General features: G+C 49.9%; 1 protein-coding gene across 1 annotated transcript in view; it reads right to left on the reverse strand.

Annotated features, from left to right (window-relative positions):
- Positions 1 to 822: 822 nt before the first annotated feature.
- Positions 823 to 21,308, reverse strand: part of LOC119438181 (maternal embryonic leucine zipper kinase) — a 123,751-nt gene continuing 103,265 nt past the window's right edge. Inside the window, exons 15-18 of the mRNA XM_037704768.2 lie at positions 20,270 to 21,047; positions 20,008 to 20,205; positions 1,701 to 1,782; positions 823 to 968 (exon numbers count right to left, since the gene is read on the reverse strand). Of these exons, the coding sequence (XP_037560696.1) occupies positions 823 to 968; positions 1,701 to 1,782; positions 20,008 to 20,205; positions 20,270 to 21,047 (1,204 nt within the window). The remainder of the gene's footprint in view (positions 969 to 1,700; positions 1,783 to 20,007; positions 20,206 to 20,269; positions 21,048 to 21,308) is intronic.

The raw sequence follows: 21,308 nt of genomic DNA on the forward strand, positions 1-21,308 counted from the left end.
TTGGTCCTAGGAAAGTTGTGAAGAATTTGCTTCATACTGTGCTGGCTCTCCCGTCTATTTAGGGTGGCACCGAGAATGTGCTGAAGAATGTCTTGGCTGTGCCCAGAATACCCTACAGAGCAGCGCACATCTGACCTCAATTCTGTCGTATGAACTGATCGGTGTACTTATCAGCGGCTGTGGTGAGGTCTGTGATGCGGAGTTTCAGATGTCTGTTTTATTTCTGTCGGCGCCATATTTTGGTGAAAGTATGCCAGGCTTCCCAAAGGTGCAGGAGGTGTGAATCAACTGTTGGGTTGTCGGTAGTGAGCACGATGTTTTTGGAGTGTTTATCAATAGTCACTTGGATACCTTTGAGCCATTTCTCAAGGTTCTAGATGGTGGTAAGACCGGTGGTCAGACGATCTTAAGGCAGTTCAGTCTGTTAGCATGGTAGTGCGAATTTTTTAGGCGTGGGAAGATTTTTGTATGTATTGTGGTTTGAAGGGGGGGGGGGGGTATCTAGTGATCTCTGCCTAGTGTCTCATTTGTGTTGTACCATTCGGCTTGCGGAAGTCGGTGGGTTAGCGTTAAGTCAGGACACTTGTCTCGATTGATGCTGTTGTAGGGTGTTGCGAATCAGTGAGGATGGTGAGTTGATGTTGCTCTATGACATTGTATGACATTGTACAGATGCACGTTTCTGGTGTAGCCCCATGCGTAATGCGCGGCGTTGAACACCGAGGATGAGTAGTCCATTACGGCTTGCTAGCTATTTGGTCTTGCGAACGAGGTGGCCAAGGTGGCCTAAGTTCTCTTTCGGAGAGATGTAAATGTTGAGGATCACCGCGGATCACCACGGTCTATAGGCCCAATGTCGATAAGGACATGGTCGATGCCAGAGTCCGTGAGGGTATGGTTGATGGTTGTCAACTGTATGCTCGTCAGGATGACCATGCGTGCTTCTTGGACAGTGTATGTGTGATAGCCTGGAAGGGTAGGTTGTGTGCCTGTTTCCTGAAGAACAATTACCTCTGGTGGAGTTTGGTGATTCACAATGAATTGTCGCAGCGTCCCTCACTTCCGAGCAAAGCCGCGACAATTCCACTGCCAAACATTAACACGTGGGTGTTGTTCTTTGCCGAGCTTAGCCATTTACTATCTGTTTGTGCGAATTCTTGCAGGGAAGTTCACGTTGGGGATAGACTCTGGGTTTCTTGTGTCACTGGTCCTTAGCCAGTAGTGCCTTGTGGGTGAGTGTTGTAGTCTCCTGATGGAAGGTGTCAAAATGGGAAACCATTTCTTCACGCTAGTATACGCCCTTAATATCCTAGGGAGTTGACAGTTGACTCGATTCCGTCTACTCGAGCATTGAGACAGCGGATCTCAGAACGGATCTCAGTTTCGAAGTCGTCGCTAGTGGTCATCTTTCCATTTCCGCTACTTCCAGCAGCCGGATTATCGGGAACGTTTGTGACAGAGGGTGGTGGGGGTTTGAGCTGAACTGGTGATGTGCGAAGTACTTGTGTGTGCTCATTTTTATGATGGAGTTGCGCACCTAACTCCCTTATCTAAGCGTGAAACTCTTGGACAATGTTCATAAAAGCCTGCACTGTTTGTGTGGGTGTAGTACGTATATATTGATTAATTGGTGGAAGTGCTGGTGATGTGGCACGTTTCGGGGGTTGTGGTTGGTGGAAGCAGCATTCTGCCCCGCTCACCTGTGGTCCTCTTGACGTGGTGGTAGTCTTGGAGGCTGGTCTGGTTCGAGATTCCGATCTGCGTCTTGTAGACGACCCCGATCTAAACCAAGAACGATGACCAGTTCTCGGTGTATAGGATCAGACGTAGGTCCAGAGCTGGATCGGTGCGTTGACTGAGAGCGGGAGCGAGTTCTTCGAGGTTGGTGTCGTCGTGGTCGATGAGACGATGGTGGTGGGGGTAAGTGTCTTTGAGAGCATTCTTTGGAAGCCGTCATATGGTTTCCTTGACACTGAGAAGACTTCCGTGTGCACTCGAGTTCGGGGACGGGGTTGGGAGTTCCCCAGATGAGCAGATGGGGGTGTCGGGGTATGGGCAGGCATCGATGCGATGCCCCAGTTGAAGGCATACACCGCACACTATGGACGAGTGGCGATATGGATTCCAACGAAGTTCTCCCTCGTAGAAGGTAATGTAAAAAGGTACCGACTTCCCCGCAAAAGCTACGAGGGTCGTCGTGGTGTTTCCAAGCATTAGGGCTTGTAACATGTGTGCGTCCATGGGCGCATAGATCTTGTAGGAGTTCAGCCTCAGTCGTACCTTGCGGTATACCGTGGGCCACTCCTCGGGCTGAGTTGGCTGGTGGGGTGACGGGCCGGTTTACTTTGTATTCTTGGTTGTCTAATTGAATGTTGGTGATGGCGTGCAGGCGAACGGCCATTTCTTCATTAACTGTGCTGACGATGGCAATGTCGTGCGTAGCGTCGACACGCACGATGTTATCTTGGGTAGAGGTGATTGTATGGTAGCCACCCGTTTTAAGCAGTGCTCGAGCGAGAATTGGTTTTGACCACGGCGATAAAACGAGGCCTTCACGCGGACGGAGAATCACCTTGTAGTGTTTCTTCGGTAATGGCGGTGGCTTGCCTGAAGGGGGAGATGCTTTAGCAGGAACTTGCTGTGGGGTTTGTGGGTGGTCTTTCGGTCGCTGCAGGCGGCGCCTGATGGTTAGCCAGTCGCCAACGTCTTTTGGTGAGTGTTTTCGAATGTCATGTTGGAATTTTAAACTTACATGGTCACGGAGCGAAGCAGCCGCGGCTACGGCAATAACCGGCCCGGTCCGTCGCCGCCGATGAAAATCCTGCCTCGTCCAAGCCGTCATCGTTAGTCTTATAAAAGTAGAAGCGCAAAAGAAGACAGGACGATAAGAAACATGGACAAGCGCTTACTTCCAACTGAGATTAATGCTGAAAAAAAACGATGATTTTATACAAGTCATCGTTTTTTCCGCAATAATCTCAGTTGGAAGTAAGCGCTTGTCCTTGTTTCTTATCGTCCTGTCTTCTTTTGCGCTAGCACTGTTATAAGACTATGGAATACCAACTAGCCGAAAGTGCCACCTCTCTTCGTTAGTCGCATCACCTATCATCTCCCCTGCAGCAACCTCACACGCATCAAAATTTCTCAGATAGACGCCACTACCCACACGGCCATCAATATGCACTTGGACGCTTTCACCGATAAACCTTTCCGTGCTCGACGAACTCATCGAAGTCCATCGCAATAACCAAATCGACCGCCTCAACCAGACAACGCAAGGTCAATCTATCACCTCACGACTCAGCTACCCTCTACACCCCATCTCAGCAGCGAGCTCAAATGCCTCATTTCTCACGCACTCACGCGACGCCATCCGAGTATCACCGATTCCCAAGCATCTGCACCCTGCTCAACACCAATGCCACGGATGCGCTCGAGCTCAGGCCCTGGTGCAAGTGTTTGGAGACGACGCCAGCGATGCACCCATGCTCTGCACAGATGCGACGTCAATGTGATGCTCATGAGTCTTGTTGTCACTGACAACACCAGAGGCAGGAGCCATCGCTCTGGCCATCATCCACGCTCGCGCCGTCCCACCCCATTCAGGCCCAGTCGCCATCGTTACAGACTCCCAATCCGCATGGCGCGTCTTTCCCCCCGGCATTGTAATGCAACCGCACACATTTTCCTACGATACAATAGCACTGGAGCTGAAGACGATGGCCATTTGTAAGATCTCCCGACCGACAGCGAAAGTCTGTGAAATCGGCTCGGAAGATGTGCAGTCTTCCGTTGGTTAGTAATTTCTTTCCAGAAGACGTATTTATTGCCACCTCGTTTGACTGAAGGCTTATGCGCATTTATTTATTATTATCGGCCTGTCGACGTCCATGGGGTGCAATTACCGCCCACAACACAGAGATCTGCTTTCGTTCAGAGGGCAGCCGGAAGTGGACCTCGACATCAGTGTACGCGTCTTGGTTTCCTTTTGCAATCTCGTTTTCTTTGCAGGGATATCAGTGTCATCATGTTTCCGTTCTTTCACGAGACGCGATCGATATATATATATATATATATATATATATATATATATATATATATATATATATATATATATATACCACTGTTCCGTCACAAATGTTTTAGGTGGTTCTAGGAACTCTTAGAAAAACGGCCTGCATTAATAAAATTGTGTATGACTGGTGCAGTAGGCTCCCTAATTTGGCAATCACTACGGGATGTTCTAGAATCCCTCTATCACGCAGTAAAAATAGGGGATGTTTGTAAATCATGTAATTCAATTGAACCACCACCAGCCCAAGATTTTCATAGTAAGAACACTAGATGAAAATCTGGGTTGGTATACTTAAGGATTCATTTCGCTTCATTCCATGCTTTTCTTATCATCCACCTGATTAAGCGTGGAATGAAAAAAGAGTTGGAATAGAATTGTTACATTATCCAGGCCCTGGCACTAAAATGTCTGTGTGAGCCTACATGATGGCAGTTCAGGCAGCATTAGTACAAATATTTGTCTAACTTCGTATCTCCGGTTAAACAAAAAATATGTATATTTTGTTGTTTAACACGCTGCAAAGTGGGTCATAAGGGACGCTGTAATGGAACATTCCGGATTTATTTTGACCACCTGGCGTTCTTTAGCGTGCACATATAAGTGCACGAGTATTTTTGCACTTCGCCCCCATCGGCCGCCGCGGATTTATTTCAGCAGAACGTCATTACAGCAGCAGAACGCTATATATATACACTCAGCAACCGCCCGGTAGGTTCCGGTTTAAAATTGCCCTCTTGTAACTAATTTGTCATCGCAAATTATTTGAATGGCAATGATTAACTATTCATGTCTATCATTCAACTGTTTTCATAACATAGTAATCCAGAGCAGTCGTTTAGGATGTCCCAAATATTTATTCACCCATCGGGAGAGTTCCTGCCCAAATAGCACATAGATTTAGGGATACGTACGCGTGTCGAAAGTGGAGCGATTTATTTATGCACGGGAAATTACGCAATGAAATAAGTTATTCATGAATGTCAAGTAGATATTGGTTTTAAAGAGTTGTTTCGAAGTCAGCACTAAACAAAGGTAAGCCAGGGAGACTAATAACAGAAGCCGCAATGTGTTTATGTGTGTGTGTGTGTGTTTTACACGATATCAGGCCAAATCATTGCAGAATTGATGTACTACCCATGGATCTCACACTGGTCGAACCACTTGAGCGCCCAAATTTCCCCTCTACGCCGCGAACTGCGCTGTCGTTATCGCCGCCTCCCAGCTGTGCTGTTCCATATATATGTACAGCGGGCACGAGATCGCCCAATTAAATGTGTCGCCTGTCTGCCTGCCTGCACCCATCCCGTTCACGTGACAAGAATTGAGGGCGGCGCGAGGCGCTTAGTTAAATCAGTTGACGTTGTGCAGAGATAACGTTCAGATGGACATAAATTGGCGCTCATGGTATCGTCATGTTTCCATTAAAGAAACAATAAAAATCCCTCATTTTCTTATGATGCGTCTGAACCGTTGACCTCTGAGGCAAAAGCCAACTGCCTTGCCTATGAGCCAAGCATAACGTTACACACCTGCATGGCGAAAAATTCAAATCTAGCTCCGATCGCGTGAAAGATATTCAGAGCGTTCATAATGCCGTCATGAAGATAACCAAGGGTGCTATGCAGGATGCGCCGATTTTGGCGAAACTCGGGATCTTCACGAGCTCTGGCGACGCCCCAAGATGAAATAACTAATAGTAACAAGACAAAGTTTACCCGTCGGCACTCCTCCAGTTTTATTGGTTTATCTAGATTCCCTCTGGGTGGCTATCATCTCTTGGGCGTTGCCATATGGGCGGTCGACAAACTGGGGCTCACGTGATCATACGGTCGGTGCATGGTCGTGCCTTCTTTCACTAGTTTGTCGTTCCACCGAGTGCATTACAGGCGCAAGCAAGTTATGAAATAAATGCATTTAGTAAAATAATATTGGTCACATTAACGGGGGTTATAAGCATTTTAAAGTTTACAAGATGTACACTGAATGTGTATTAGAATAATTTGTAGTTTAATACGTTTCGCGTTATATCTCGAGGGGACGCGGCCCTCCTTTTTTTCCTCTGGATTGGATTGGCACGGCTCGCTACGTGCTTGCGCTCACATTTCTGAGCACAGATTGGTGGGCGCCTGGTTTTCACACTGGTCTTTCAACAGATCGCTCGTTGCTCGCGCTAAAGGCTGCGAGACGAAGTGAGCGTCGGCTAGCGCAGAAGTGGTTTGCCACGCGCTTAGCGAGTAAGCACACAGTAATGACGGAAATCAATGGGTCAGGAAACTACGCTTGATTTCATTTATTACGTGATGTACCTTCATACTGGCTAGCGCCCTGCCATGGCTTCTAACAACCGCAAGAAGGAGTCTTCATCGTGGGTAGCCCTAGCGATCCCTGGCTTCTAACAAACGCAAGAAAGGGTCTTTGCAGCGCACGTGGACGTTGACTGCCATCACATCTATCCCAGGTGGGACTCTAACATCCGTGCAGTTACCCTGTACCCACCGCTGACGAGATGGCGATTCACTTTTTGACAATTAATAACTTTCTATTTTCTTGCGTGTGAACGCCCGTGATGGGGTCCACAAAGTTCACGCTGTGGTTGACTGTCTCCCAATGCAGATTGGGGCATAGCCCCGTTAGCATCTACTTAATTTGGGATACAGTTCCATGCGGCCAATTCGTCACTATGAATAACGGTCTCCGGTTGAACATTGGCTACAATAATGGCGCCGAGCGTCGCCGCCTTTCGTCGGTCAACCTTGAAAAGTCGCAGCACCCCTCTGGTCGCGCAGACCATGCCGAAGACCCATGGGCCACCATCTTTAACACCGCCGTAATTTTGGCGGCTCGGTGAAACGTTGTCGCCCGTCATAAAGCCGGCCTCGATTGTACTTTTGCTCACCGCGAAGAAGGCACTCGTCAATTTGCGCTATCTTCCCGGGGCCACCTAGTGGAGGGCGCGCCAGCAGCTCGTCCCTTGCGACCTCACGGAGGAATGTCCAGCAGTCGGTGATGACGTGCTCCGATAGAGGAAACAAGTCGCCGGTCGTCTCCTTCAACAGCCATGTGTATACACTTTTGCTCACGCAGTACTTGAGCCAAATCATTTGCCGGCTGGAGAGGTGGTGGTTCTCGGACGGCCAAGGCGGTCCGTGTTGGCGAAGTAACTTCCTTCGCCTCTCTGCCCGTGCAGTGCAGCGGTACCGTGTAACTGCGAAAACTGCTCTCGGCACCTGTTACACCGGAAGGCAGCCCGGCGTCTATTCTGAGTCTTCCTATATAATGGGACCACTTCGCCTTCGCATGTTGGTTGGTCCGGGTTGAACCCCAGGTGCTCGCAGAGGCCCCAGTACTCCGATGACGACGCCGTACCTGGCCTGGAGCTCGGGCGCGGTGGACGAACAGCTCTTGAAGGTGGAGAGAGCCGAAGCGATCGCACGAACTTTTCCTCCGCGGCCTATAGTCACACCAGTCTGTGCTCGGAAAGCATAATTTGCCAGCCACGCTGTCTCCGCAGACGAGGGCCTTCGCCTAACTCGTCACACAGCCAGCGCACTCACGTTTTCGAAAGCCAGAAATGACGCTGAGACTCTACGTCGGTCATGTAGGTGAACTGGGCCAGACGGTCATATTGAAGCTTGCTGCCGCTGGATGCGATGACACAGGCTGTTGCTGCCACCGCCATGTTCACGAGTTCAACTCGAGGGGGGTTTCGCGATGTACGAGTTTGGCACAAGTTCGCCTGTCCATCAAAACCATAGGTCACGCCCCGTGCGAGGCATGTAAATATTGTGCGCGCCCACCACAGTTGGGCCACGCCCAACTTATTTTCCGGCAACAGCAAGGTGGTGCGGAACTGAGAGGCATCAACAATCTTGACTGCCGACAGAAAACACGCCCAACGCACTGTCATATCGGTGATGTACTGCGCACCACTATCAAAAACAAAGCGGCGGCTTTCGCTGGCTTATGCATTTATCTTTTTTGGCTGTGATAGCTCCTCAACCCGGTTCATTGTCTGCATTGTGACGACGTAGCGCACAGCAAATAATTATCGGCACGACACTGTAGATACTTGCAAGGCGTCGATGCGCCGTGGTGGACTACGATCCTAAGCAGTGCGTATATAGTGTTTTCCAACGACAGCGTATCGCACCTGTCGTTTGAGATAGCTGCTCTGTCATCGGTGATGTATCGGAGCCGCAGTGTCGCAAACACGGTCAGCGTCGAGAAACACTGGCTTTTTTAGACCCAGTGTGATGGCATTTCTTCATCACAAGCACGGCACACTAAACAGTTGCAATACCTTCCGGCGTTCGAAGTCTAATTTCCAAACTGCACACAAGAGCCCTCACCCGCCAAAACGCGATTGCTGCGCTGTCGTTACTATATCCATCTGCGATCGCTGTTAGCTCAGCAGCAGAGGCAATAGGCAAGCACATTGGAGTGAACAACACACTAAAATTCTGCGTACATGCGCACGGAGGCACCTTCACTGTGCAAGCGATGACAAGCGCTGAATTGTGTTGCTGGGCAGCAAGCTCTTCTTCGCAATGCATCACAGAGGCTTAGCGCCCGCAGATACACTGGCGCATTTTCACCCTAGAATACCGCACAGCATATTTGAAGTGACAGCCATTGCTCCCGTCTCTATGGCTAGAGTGTCGTTTCAGTTGGTAAAGCGGCGTCCTTAATAGCCACCTCAGTGAAGCACCTGCCGTTAACAGCTATGCCGCAGCGCTGCGTTGCCATTCCCCTAATAGACAGGGAATGAACTGATCATTGTCATGACTGACTTTATCGAACGTAGCATTGCAGCCCCCCTGGCGAACTGTTCACCGTGCGTGCAACCCTCTAGAATGTATCCGCTTATAAGCTTTCGCCTCACTGTCGCCACTCGCGACAAAAAAGAGCAAAATTTAATAAGTCGCTCGATCTCCGTTTGTCATCGCCAATTTATAGAATTCAAAACGAAACACCAATACCTTAAGAAATAAAATGTTCGTTATTTTATTTGCTGTATTTTAAAGTATTCGATCGAGGGAAAGTGCAGGTGCAAGAATGCACCGCATGCGCCTTGTTCGCATTCGACGGAGGATAGAAAGATAATGCTCGAAAGAGGAGGCACGCCCTAGGCGCGCCCGAAAGGCGTGACAAACGGCTCCCGGCAAGTTTGCAGATAGACAGCGGGACAGTGAGGGTATTGCTAAATTGCGATAATACGTTGATAACAATACGCGGCGCTGGCGCGTTTTGTTGCGCAGTCTTCGGTGCTTGAAGCACAGAAGCACTGTGCCGAGCAGGGTGCGCTCAAGTTGTCATACGCGGCTTTATCTCGACATTTCTTTTTGCCTGCTGTTTTTGCACGTTCCTTGCTATCTCCGTTCACTGACTGCCATCGAGCAAACTCGGGTGAAACTCATGCGAACGAGAAACTCGGCGCATCATGCATAGCACCCCAAGTTAGGTGTATCAAACACAGAGTGTAAACTCGAACATAGCAGAGGTATCTTGCAAGTGTTTCACAGCATCACGGAGTGGTGCTATGTGAAAAAAAAGAAGAAAAAAGGGAGAAGCTTTCGGTATATTGCGGAAAATAAAACGAAAGAAAAATTTGGCTGAGGTTTAACTCTTGTAAACGTAGTTATCACGAGTGAAAGGTCTGTTTCGCTTGGTTTTGCAAAGACTATGCACTCAGTGTTTCATTAATACACGCTTCCGCGTTGGGTAAGCTTCTCTATAACGTGCTAATCTGGCCTCCTTTTGCTCCGGTGTTTCAACAGCCAACTTTGCCTTTGCTTGAGATTTCGCAGACTGCCGTCTAGCTTATACACTGGATGATTCGATTCAGCCTGTCACTTGCGCTGAAGCGCACGCACAGCGACCCAGCTGGCGCGCCATCCATGGCGAGACTGAGCGACCAAGCGCTGGCTTAAACCCTCGCCTAGTCACGTGTGTGCCGCAGCGGCGAGGCTCCAAGCAAGCGCAGCTGCGACGCCTCTCCGCATCGGATCACGTGGCGTGACGTCACACCTGCCACACTTGCACTCCGGCGGCTCAAGGTCATTGCGACGCGATTGCGAGACATGGCGTAGTAGAGCTTTCGCTCTAAAAGAGTTAAAAATTGGGGAGGTTCCACACACTGTGACAATCAGTGTTATGCGCAGCATTATGCGGGTAGCTGCCAATATAGCCTTGTTTCGGGTACTGCAAAGTGCTACAAGTGCGGACAACGTGTCCGTATAACGCGAACAATTGTATGTGTGGCACGAGCGTGTATGTGAAAATGAAAAGGCCACTGAATGACGTCGGCGACAACGACAATATTGCGGCACGACCATGGCGGCATGACGATGACCAATCCCGAAGGCGATGCATTGGGAAACCAGAAGGGGGGGGGGGGGTATTCTGTAAGAGTCCACCTAGTGGACTGTCCACTTCGGCTTTCGCCATTGGCTGCCGCTTCGCGAGCGCGAAGGAGACTGGCTGGCATCTTCGCGCTCGTGAAGCGGCAGCCAATGGCGATACGATAGCCCAAGTGGACAGTCTAGGTGGACTCTTACAGAATACCACGCCCCCCCCCCCCCCTTGGTGAGACAGGCAGCTCCACGACAGCGAGTAAGGGACGGTGTCCACCTGGGCCAATCCTGATGAGCTGGGTAAACCGGCCTTATCTCGAAGGTAGTGCGTTGTCAGATGGATACGTACGTATCGCCAATTCCAGGATTGACGCAAATAATGCTTCATATTAAAACGGGAAGAGTCCTCTATCTATTTATATGTGGGCCAGCAAGCAGTGCGCGTCTTTTTCAGTAGCAGTATAGCAGTAACACTTACCTGCGTATTTTTTTCGTCCTTCCGTCTTGTTACGCACTGCACTACTTATCAGTATGGAAAACCTACTAGCCTACTCCATCACCCTTCTAAACAGTATAACGGCCTATTCACTTAGGGCAACAAGCTGGTCAGCAGCGTTCGAAACTGCACGAGAAACGTGCTGTCAGCAGTCCCGTCCCACTGGGTGGCAACAAATTTGTCACCGACGACTTGTTGGCCAAGTAGACGATTAGCCCTGGGAGCGTTAGCCAGCACATTAGCCAGCACGTTAGCATGTTAGCACGTTAGCATTAGCCAGCACGTTAGCATTAGCCAGCACGTTAGCCAGCACGTTAGCCGTCACCTCAGCGCCATCGGTGCCCGCCACTATTCGCCGCCGACCAATTATGGACCCTCCCGGAAAGAAAACTAGACCACTCATGTCCATGGCGGCGGTATGTCCGCAAGTGGCGCCGGTTAACACTCCCAGGGCTAATCTTGTACACATGCACAAATATCCAAGAAAGTTGAGCGGAGGACGGACGCGGCGGATAGCTTAATTAGTGGCAAAGCACCGCAAGCGTAATGTGGCCGGAAGGTGTGAGTTCGTTTCTCATCCGCAGCAAGTTGCCTTTCGTCCTTTCATTTCCCTCTTTTCCTTATTATTTCTACATTTACCAATAAGGCTGAATCTCCGAGCAAGCTCTAGGCATCATAAAGAGTGTGAAGAAAAAACTACTAGAGAAGCATATCGTCTGGACTCCAGGGAACGAAACCCTGACAGGAAACACGGCAGCAGACGCCGCAGCTCAATGTCATACTCGCCGGACCTCCCTGCTAAATGTGCCAAGGAGAGGCGAAGTCTTCAAAAAATACACCAACATCCGCCAACACTACAGACCAGACTGAAGAGCGTACACATCATCGACATTGTTTTGTCATCATACCGTCGTCGTCAAGCCATCGTCGTTATACATTTGTCGTCATCCAATTGGCCTCACGTCGGCGTCGTCACGCTTTCGTCGTTGTACCATCGTCATCATTTAAGAATGGTCATTTCATTGTCGTCATAGGCGGTTGTCGTCATAGGCGGTTGTAGTCATAGGCGGTTGTCGTCATACCGCATTTGTAGTTCCATCGACGTCATTCCTTCTTCGCCATTCCATAGTCGTTAGTGCGTCGGTGTCATACAGTCGTCGTCGTCATGCTGCCATGCTCAAGCGTTGCTATGGCAAGCGAGTGTCATATCAACGTGGGAAGATACCAGAATATGTCACATATAGCCAACGCAACGGAAGTCTGAGAATGACAACTACGGATGTTAAATAAACTTCACTTCATAAATACGGTGTGTGGCTGCATTGCTCCGATTGCTAATCACATTACCATTGACAGTCATCATGAGACGAGTTCTACCATAATTTTTTGTACTTCTGCAATTTCTATGGCGCCCCCAACACCTTACACCACATGGTGTGGGAGGGTGAAGAAGTACCAAAAACCAAGCCAGAGCACGTAACCACAGAAGAGCACCAAGAGCCCAGCCGTCAAGCCCGGATTCCGAGGAACAGCTAGCACTGGTGAACTGAGCCCGCGAGAGGACCAAGGCCCACGGTTTCCTGGAATGAGGAAACTATCTACCAAGAGCGAAGAACACTTCGCTTGCGCAGTAATAAACGTTTGCATTCTCTCCCAATTAAAATAACAGTTGAGTTCCCCTACGCTTTCTCGTCTCCTTGCTTTATATGGTTGTAACTAATCAAAAATCGAGATCTCCGGTTCCGCCTAATTATCTCGCTCACCCATCACTACCTTACGGCAAAGGTGACCTCTCGATTCAGCGCTAGACCTATATGTTGCTATGAATAGGGCTTCATTGGTCCACTGCAGTAGCAGCATGCTTGAATGTGTGGGTATGAGACTGAGCGCCGCGCGCTAGTCGAACGGGACCACGCCTTTCGGCGATGCTGGCGTCACCTCCTCGTGAAGCGAGTCCCATGCTCTGGACCCAAAGCTGACGGCCGCCATGTTTGTACGCGAGACAGCAATCGCTTCTTCTACAGGCGCTGCCACATTATTGCAACTGAGACAGCGCAGCTGCTTTTGCTGAGATAAGTATTCATGAGCTACTACCGATATATCCCTGTAACACCACGGCTCCTTGTAATATCACGCTCGAAGCATCGAAAATGAGAATAAATTAAGATGAAGGTTCCCGAATTTATGTGGATTCGAGCCAAGAACCCCACGGCCATGAACCGCGTTACATTCGGAGTTGAAAAATATTATGGCAGGACACATATCACAAGGACTGTCTTCAAGCAATGTGGCGACATATCATATTGCTGAAGACGCCTCTATTTAGAATCTTTAGTGGCTATATGCGACATGCACTGTCTCCGCAATCGACCCACTTTTCTATGACACTTACTTTCCAAGGTCGTCATGATAATGATGGCATGACGACGGCACAGTAACGACGATGGAATGACGAAGGAGCAATGACGTTGATAACGACGACTTTATACGGAGCCCATATACGGAATTTTATAGATAGATAGATAGATAGATAGATAGATAGATAGATAGATAGATAGATAGATAGATAGATAGATAGATAGATAGATAGATAGATAGATAGATAGATAGATAGATAGATAGATAGATAGATAGATAGATAGATAGATAGCGGCTAAGAATGCTAATCACATTGATATTGCTACAAGCATATTTCATGAATACTGCATAAATAGTATTCTATGTTTAATCCCTCGTTAGCGTAACATTTTGGTGGAGGTTGGCGCTAGCTCGCCGTCACCTCAGCGCCATCGGTGCCCGCCACTATTCGCCGCCGACCAATTATGGACCCTCCTGGAAAGAAAACTAGACCAAGCAGCTCCTGGGGATAGTGCTGCATTATTTTCATCGTGCCAAAAGCCTCCATTGACGCTCCCAACGAACCAGAACTTCCTTAATGTTCACGTCGATGGTGTCCCTTTAACGACATTAATTAATACTGGAGCCCAGGTGTCGATAATCAGTGCTAACCTCCGTTGTCGACTGAAGAAGGTTCTCACGCCTGCTACTATACACGAGCCGTATACGCGTCGCCGATTGCAGCACTGTTGCCGTCACTGGAATGTTTACTGCCCGTATGAGTGTCGTCGGCCGCCACTTTCCAGCTCTTTTTAGAGTGCTGACCAATTGTCCCCACCGTGCACCTTATCCTCGGACTACGCTTTCTCACGGCGCGTTCCGCTCTGATCGACTCATCCGCCGGTAACCATTGCCTCTAACTGCCTCTTCTCCCGAATATTCGTGCCGAATTTCCGAACAATTTTAGTACTGCCGCCTTTCTGCGTCTGCCGCCTAAAGCCTCTACTTGAGTCGATTTGCTATTGTCTTTCCCCGTGCCCGATGGTGATTACGTCGTCGCACCTGTTCATGATATCCTTTTGATACGCAATATCACTGTGTCCCACTTCGTTGTAACCGTAGCTGATAACCGTCGTCAATTTTGGCCTATTGCAGAGACATATCGAGTGTCACGCTGCGTGCTATAGAATATGACCACGTCGCGACTTTTTCAGTAGACATATGCTCCGATCGTTCAGAGTGTCCGCAGGGTGCAATTTGCCTCGACGCCACATTTAGTCCTATGATTGCTAAGGACCTAATGCATGAACAAGCAACAGCTCTGTGCCGCCTTCTGGTTTCCTACCGCGACATCTTCGACCTCAACAATCGACAATTGGGTCAGACTCCACTTATTAAGCTACACATAAACACTGGTGATACTAGTCCTATCCATCACCGGCCATATCGAGTGTCTGCAACAGAGCGTTGTTGCGAAAGTCGACGGTCCGAGCGGCCACGAAGGGTTCCATGTATTGTGCCGTGCCAGGTGCCGAGAGGAGGAGATATCCAGGGAGATTAGAAAACTGTTTTATATACAGTGTACATGGTATATTACAAGATGGGCTCCATGATATTGGAGCCGTCTACGTGCTAACATCTTTGCATGTAGTAGCGTTTACACCTCCGAGCGTTCTACATGGTCGAGCGTCTCTACATGGTCAAGCCTCTTTACATGGTCAAGCGTTCTCTACCTGGTGAAGCGTCTCTCACAACACTCAAGTCCCCTGTTTTATCCCTTTCGTTTCCCTCTTTCACTCGACGAGGGAATACACTGTAGTTCTTTTAGCCAATCAGCATCTTGGATCAGGTGGCCATATCCCGCACGTGATGTGTCGTCGTTTCCCGCCGGGCTCCGCCTCCAATCTTGTTAGGTCACCCCCGAACACAGGCAGCGGTTGACACCTTGGGAACCGAACGTTGATGTCGTTCCCCCGGGATTGCCAGACACTGGCCCCTTTCAAGATTCGCCTCTCCATAGCGGTCAGTTCGCGGAACCAGGTAAGGCGGTGGCTGTCTCGAAAGGCAGCAGTCGGCGTAGCGTCGTCGTGGTTCGGGCGGCGCTGGTAATTCACGGGACCGCACCAAGGGGCGACGCTGCCGTTTAGCCGCGCATGAGGTAGCCCGGAGACCAACTGCTAATCCCTCAGTCCCAGGTGACAATTCTCAGCCTCGATAAAGGGCGCCAGGTTGGCGCGTCTGAGTCGGCGCCGGCCTCCTTTTTCCCGAAGGACTGCCAGACACAACAGCGTAAGGTTATTCAAGAAGAACTGAACAAGACGCTTGCCAAAGGCATTGTTGAACCCTTGTCGAGTCCTTGTGCGTCGCCCGCTGTGCTTGTTAAAAAGAAAGCGAGCACGTGGCGTTTTTGCGTTGGTAATCGTCATCTAAACTGAATTACCAAATAGGACGGTTACCCCTCGCCTCACATTGACGACGCCGTCTACGGTGCCAACAACTTTTCGTCAGTAGGCCTTCGATATGGTTATTGGCAGATCTCTGTGGATTAAAAGAACCAAGAGAAGACCGTGTTCGTCACCCCTGATGGTCTATATCATTACAAAGTCTATATGGTATTCGGTTTATGCAACGCCCCAGCAACGTTCGAACTTATACAGGGTGTCCCAGCTATCACGCAGCACGGTTTTAAAAAAGAGGAACGGCGTTATGCGAAGCAAACCTGGTGCGTATTGTTTCCAGTACAGTTTAGTAGCCACCAGTAATTCTTTTGTTACTGATATCTAATTAGTTATTTGTACTTATTATCTAACTCGAGAAGTACTGTCCTAATTATCAAAGTGTCAATGAGAAAATTGTAGAGCAACATGAAAAACTCCCGATACAGCTTTCTGTTGCTCAATACGTGCTACATAAATGTGTTTTTCCGAGCGTAAAAGGAGCACGCTAATACACGCAAAGTGCCTCAAGCGGCTAGTCGCGCGGCCATCACTGTCTGCGTGTATTCGCAGGCGTCTTTCACAATCGCAAAAACACATTTCTGCAGCATGTATTGAGCAACAGAAAGCTGTATCGGGAGTTTTTCATGTTGCTCTACAATTTTCTCATTGAGACTTTGATAATTAGGACAGTACTTTGCGAGTTAGATAATAATTTACAATTAACTAATTAGATCTCAGTAACAAAAAAATTACTGGCTGCTACTACACTGTACTGGAAACAATACGCACTAGGTTTGATTCGTGTAACGCCGTTCCTCTTTTTTTAATCATGCTGCGTGATAGCTGGGACACCCTGTATATAATGGACTCTTTGCTTCAAGGTTTCACATGGTCAACATTTCATTGCTACTGAGACGACGTTCTCATATTTTCCCCTGCATCTGAAACACACCTTGAGCGCTTATCAGCTATTCATCAAGTCTTCCGCAAAGCTGGCCTCCAACTGAATTCATCGAAGTGTCACTTCGGCCGTCGACAGATTACAGTGCTGGGCCATCTCGTCGACGCGTCCGGTATTCAACCAGACCCGGAGAAAATTCGTACTGTCACGTCTTTTCCTGTACCTCAGTCTGACAAAGATGTCCGAAGTTTTGGAGGACTATGTTCTTACTTCCGACGGTTCGTGAAAGATTTTGCAGCGATTGCCCGACCACTTACTGATCTCCTGAAGAAAGACGTGCCGTTTACGCAGGTCCAGATCAAACTGCCGCTTTTTCCTACCTCAACATCATTCTCACGACGCCACTTATACAGGGCCACTTTGACCCATCCTCTTCTAGAGAGGTCCGTAACGATGCCAGTGGATCGGAGCCGTCTTCGCCCAACGCCAACGGGTACAAGATCGTATTATCGCCGACGCTTACCGACTGCTCACAGCAGCTGAGCACAACAATTCGACTACAGAGCGGGAATATTTTGCTCTCGTCTGGGTGGTATCCAAATTCTGCCCGTATTTATACGCCTCTGTATAATCACGGACCATCACGTGTTCTGCTGGCTTTCGTCTGCATTCCTACCGGCCGGCTTGGTCGCTGGGCTCTACGGCTTCAACAATATTTCTATACAGTAGTGTACAAGTAGGGCCACCTACATCAAGACGCAGACTATTTGTCACGTTATCCAGTGGATGCACTGTTGTCTTTCTTGAGCGCGACTCGCCTATGTGAACGCATTTGACCTGCTCGGATCCTACGCGTGCGTGCGCGAGCTCACCGCGTATTTCTCCCGGGCTCTCTCTATCTCGATCATCCTTCTATTCCCTGTTTCCTGTTCCCCTGAGCAGGGTAGTCAACCAGACGCATTTCTAGTTAACATCCCTGTCTTCTCTCTCTCCGTCCTCCTCTTCCTATCCAGTGGATGAACCACTCACCGTCCCTGACACCGATACCGACGCTTGCGTTTTCTCCGGTTCTCAACTGCCCCACGTCGCCGACGAGAAACGTCGTGATGCCTCCTTGCGCGCACTCATTGATCGCCTGGAATCTTCTCCTTACGTTTAGTCCCTTCCCTTGTTTGTCTTTCGCGATGGTGTATTATACCGCTACAATGTTCTCCCCGACGGTCCTGCCCAACTCTTTGTCATTCCCAAGCACCTCCGGTTGCCTGTTCTACGTGATCTTCACGAGTTACCATCCGCCGGCCACCTCCGCGTCTTCCGCACTTACGACCTACGACCGGATTCGCCGGCGCTTCTTCAGAGCAGGCCTTGCCCGCTCCGTCCGAAAGTGCATTGGCACGTGTGAGAAATGCCAGCACCGAAAAACACCATCGACGCTCCCTGCCGGGTGCCTTCAGCCGCTCGACGTCCCGTCGAAGCCGTTCTTTCGCTTTGGCTTGGACTTACTTGGCCCTCTTCTTCTATCAACATCTAGCAGCAAATGGGTGGCTGTGGTGACAGATTGCGCCACGCGCTACGCAATCACCAGAGAGCTTCCAACAACGTGATCTACAGATGTCGTCGATTTTCTTCTCCGCGATGTGATTTCATAACATGGAGCTATACGCCGACTGCTCATTGACCGTGGCCGGAAAATCATTTCGAAAGTCATCGCCCACGTCATGCAGTCCTGCTCAACAAGGCAGAAGCTGACTACGTCTGACCATCCACAGACTAATGGCCTCAAGGAGCATCTGAATCGAACACTGACAGACATATTTGCAAAGTATGTCTCGTCCGGCCATACTGATCGGGACCTTGCTCTGACCCATGCCACATATGCATATAGTACTTCGCGCCGCTACACTGCACGTTATTCTCCATTCTTTCTGTTATGCGACCGAGAATCGACATCGAGAGTGGGCACATCACTTCCATTCACCGCAGCAGAAACCAGCGAATATGCACTTGACACCATCACCAAGGAAGCCCAAGCAGGGGAAATTATCCACGCTCACATCTTGACCTCCTAAGAGAACCAACGGCGTTTGTACTATCGACCACACAGAGACGTGCACTTATCACCTGGATCTCTGCTGTGGTCCCCGACCCGTCACGTTGGTCTCTCATAAAAACACCTGTCTCGGTAAACAGGCCCATACCGAGTGCTACGCGCCGTGACTCCAGTTACATTCGAAATTGCACTAGTCAATATCAGTACCTCGAGCATCTTCCCCGTGGTCCACTGACATTGTGCATGTCGCACGCCTAAAACCTTATTACTCTCCTGTTAACACCGATATTTAGACGCACCTGAACGGTGCTTCTGTCGCCGGGGATGCATATTGCAAGTTTCTTTTGGACGATGCGCGTTGGCGCCCCGATGAAGAAGACGAACTGCTCCTTGGTCTCGAGCTCTCGGCTGAACTGGCCAGCGCTGCAGTTGTTTTTATAGATATACCTTGTAAATAGTCTTCAGAGTTTAATCCCGCGATCACGTAACAATATTAACTTCCTTATTGCGTGGTTGAAATTTCAGACGTTAAAAGTGCCCGCTATAAGGCCAACCATGTAATCAACGCTCTTCTTCGTCCTCTTCTCCCATCTCGTAAGGAAACATTTTTGCAACCTTACAGCACTATATAAAATGCCCTTAGGGGGTAACATTAAAAGCAGCATAATATACGAAATTATTTTTGTATTTATATTTACATTATACCTTAAGGTATACAAGGGCAGATTAAACAATGAACGGCGCGCCATGTCGTCTTCTCCCGCCCAGTCATGGCGGGCACAACACTGGCGCATTTTAGGGGATCTCATGATGAAGCGTGATAAAGCGTCTGGGGAACTCCAAACGCCGGATCAAGTGCATGCGACGCCAGACGATGGGGACGTTGTCTTAAAAGTACCCGATGACACCTTTTGACAGAGTTGCAAACATTGGTTAACAATAACAGGAAACTGAAAGCAAGCTGAGGTAGGCATATTACGAACTCAATCGGCGATTTTATATCTGTAGTAGACTAACTATCATTAGGTTGTAGTATAGACGTTTCTACTAAATTTTCCCTCGTCCAAGCGATAAGGAGCAAGCGGAATCATGGTGTGGCGTGCCATATACCACAAACTTTATTGGAAATCATACGAATGCGCACGGTCGAATTAAGCGTTGCCTATATCCACATTCGCGCTGCCGCTCAGCGCCCTAATAAGCCTCGGAGATCCATCTTATTCAGTTCAAAATTGCACATGTCGAATCTCTCGAGCGGCGCACACCGGTCGACGACGCAGCGAACAGCGCCACCAAAGGCGCCGGGAATCATTGAGGAGGTTCGTATATATATGCGCCCAGGAGCCCAGCGCCCCACGTGCTTTTCAGTCACGGCACTGCGGAACACCAAGCCGTCCAGCACGTGGCTGGAGTTGACCACAGCAAACAGCTGGTCGACGCTTATGCTGCGCAGATCTCGAGGCACGGCACTGCAGCGCGGCTCACACAGCTCCGCGAACTGGATGCAGCGGTGCTCCATAAGCAGCCAGTGCACTAGCACGAACGAGTGCCTGCGCTGCGTGTTGGGCGCAACGGAAACGAACCATCCACGCTAACCGGGCCAGACGTTCTGCACTGACTTCGCGTAGCTCGAAGTTGACCCACAGGAACTCGTTCCATAGTGAAAACGCCGCCATGACGAAGTAATCGTTGACCGCGCAGAACATGCACAACTTGTCGTGGTTCAGCCGGCGTTGGCTCGGGGTGCTCGGAAGGTAGCGCAGCTTCGAAGAGAGCTGGTTGACCGACGGGCACGGGCTGGGACATTTGTCGACTAGGTATACGGCGTACTCGTGTAACCGGCTGTGGGCGGGGCCGCGGCGGTGGCCAGGCGCAGGGCTTCGCACCTGCCGAACAGCTCGCACAGCATGTGCATGCTCAGACTGCTTGAGAAGCTCACGCTCCAGTGTGTCGAGCGTGGTCAGCGTGGAGCGGAGCGCGTCGATGAAATCTCGGCGCTGATAGTCGTCCAGCAGGTAGTGGCCCAGCTTGACATGGCTCAGGTGGCGGCTCCGCCGACGGCGATCCCGGAACAGAAAGTGGTTTTGCGAGATGCGCGGCTCGCGCAGCACCACGAACTGGATGCAGTGGTGCTCCATGAGCAGCCAGTGAACCAGCACGAACGACTGCCTGCGCTGCATCTTGGGCGTGAAGGAAACCACGCTGCCACTCAGACCCGCCAGGGCCGGCCATCCTGGACTGACTTGGTGGTGCTTGAAGTTGGCCGAGAGGAAGTTGTTCCTTAGGGAGATCTCAGCGAAGACGAAGCAGCGGTTGGCAGCGCAGGTCGTGCATGACTTGTGGTTCACATGGCGATGGCTCAAGTTGTTCGGAAGGGAGCAGCAGGTTCGAAGAGAGCTGGTTGACCGGCGGACATGGACTGGGACAGTTACCTACCGGGTATGCAGCGTACTTGTACAGGCGGCTGCTCCGTGGTCCCATCTCGCAGACGCCTTCGTTGGAACGTCGCCGTCGTCTCAGGTCTATCCGCATCATCGAACACGGAGCTCGACTGCGTCCACGTTGGACGTAGGGAAAGGTGAAATGCCTGGAACGGAGCCGGGCCGGACGCTGCATCTCGCCTCATGTAATCGACACGAGCATCCAGTGTTTCGGCAC

The sequence above is a fragment of the Dermacentor silvarum genome, chromosome 1, assembly GCF_013339745.2.
Source record: "Dermacentor silvarum isolate Dsil-2018 chromosome 1, BIME_Dsil_1.4, whole genome shotgun sequence".
Taxonomy (NCBI): domain Eukaryota; kingdom Metazoa; phylum Arthropoda; class Arachnida; order Ixodida; family Ixodidae; genus Dermacentor; species Dermacentor silvarum.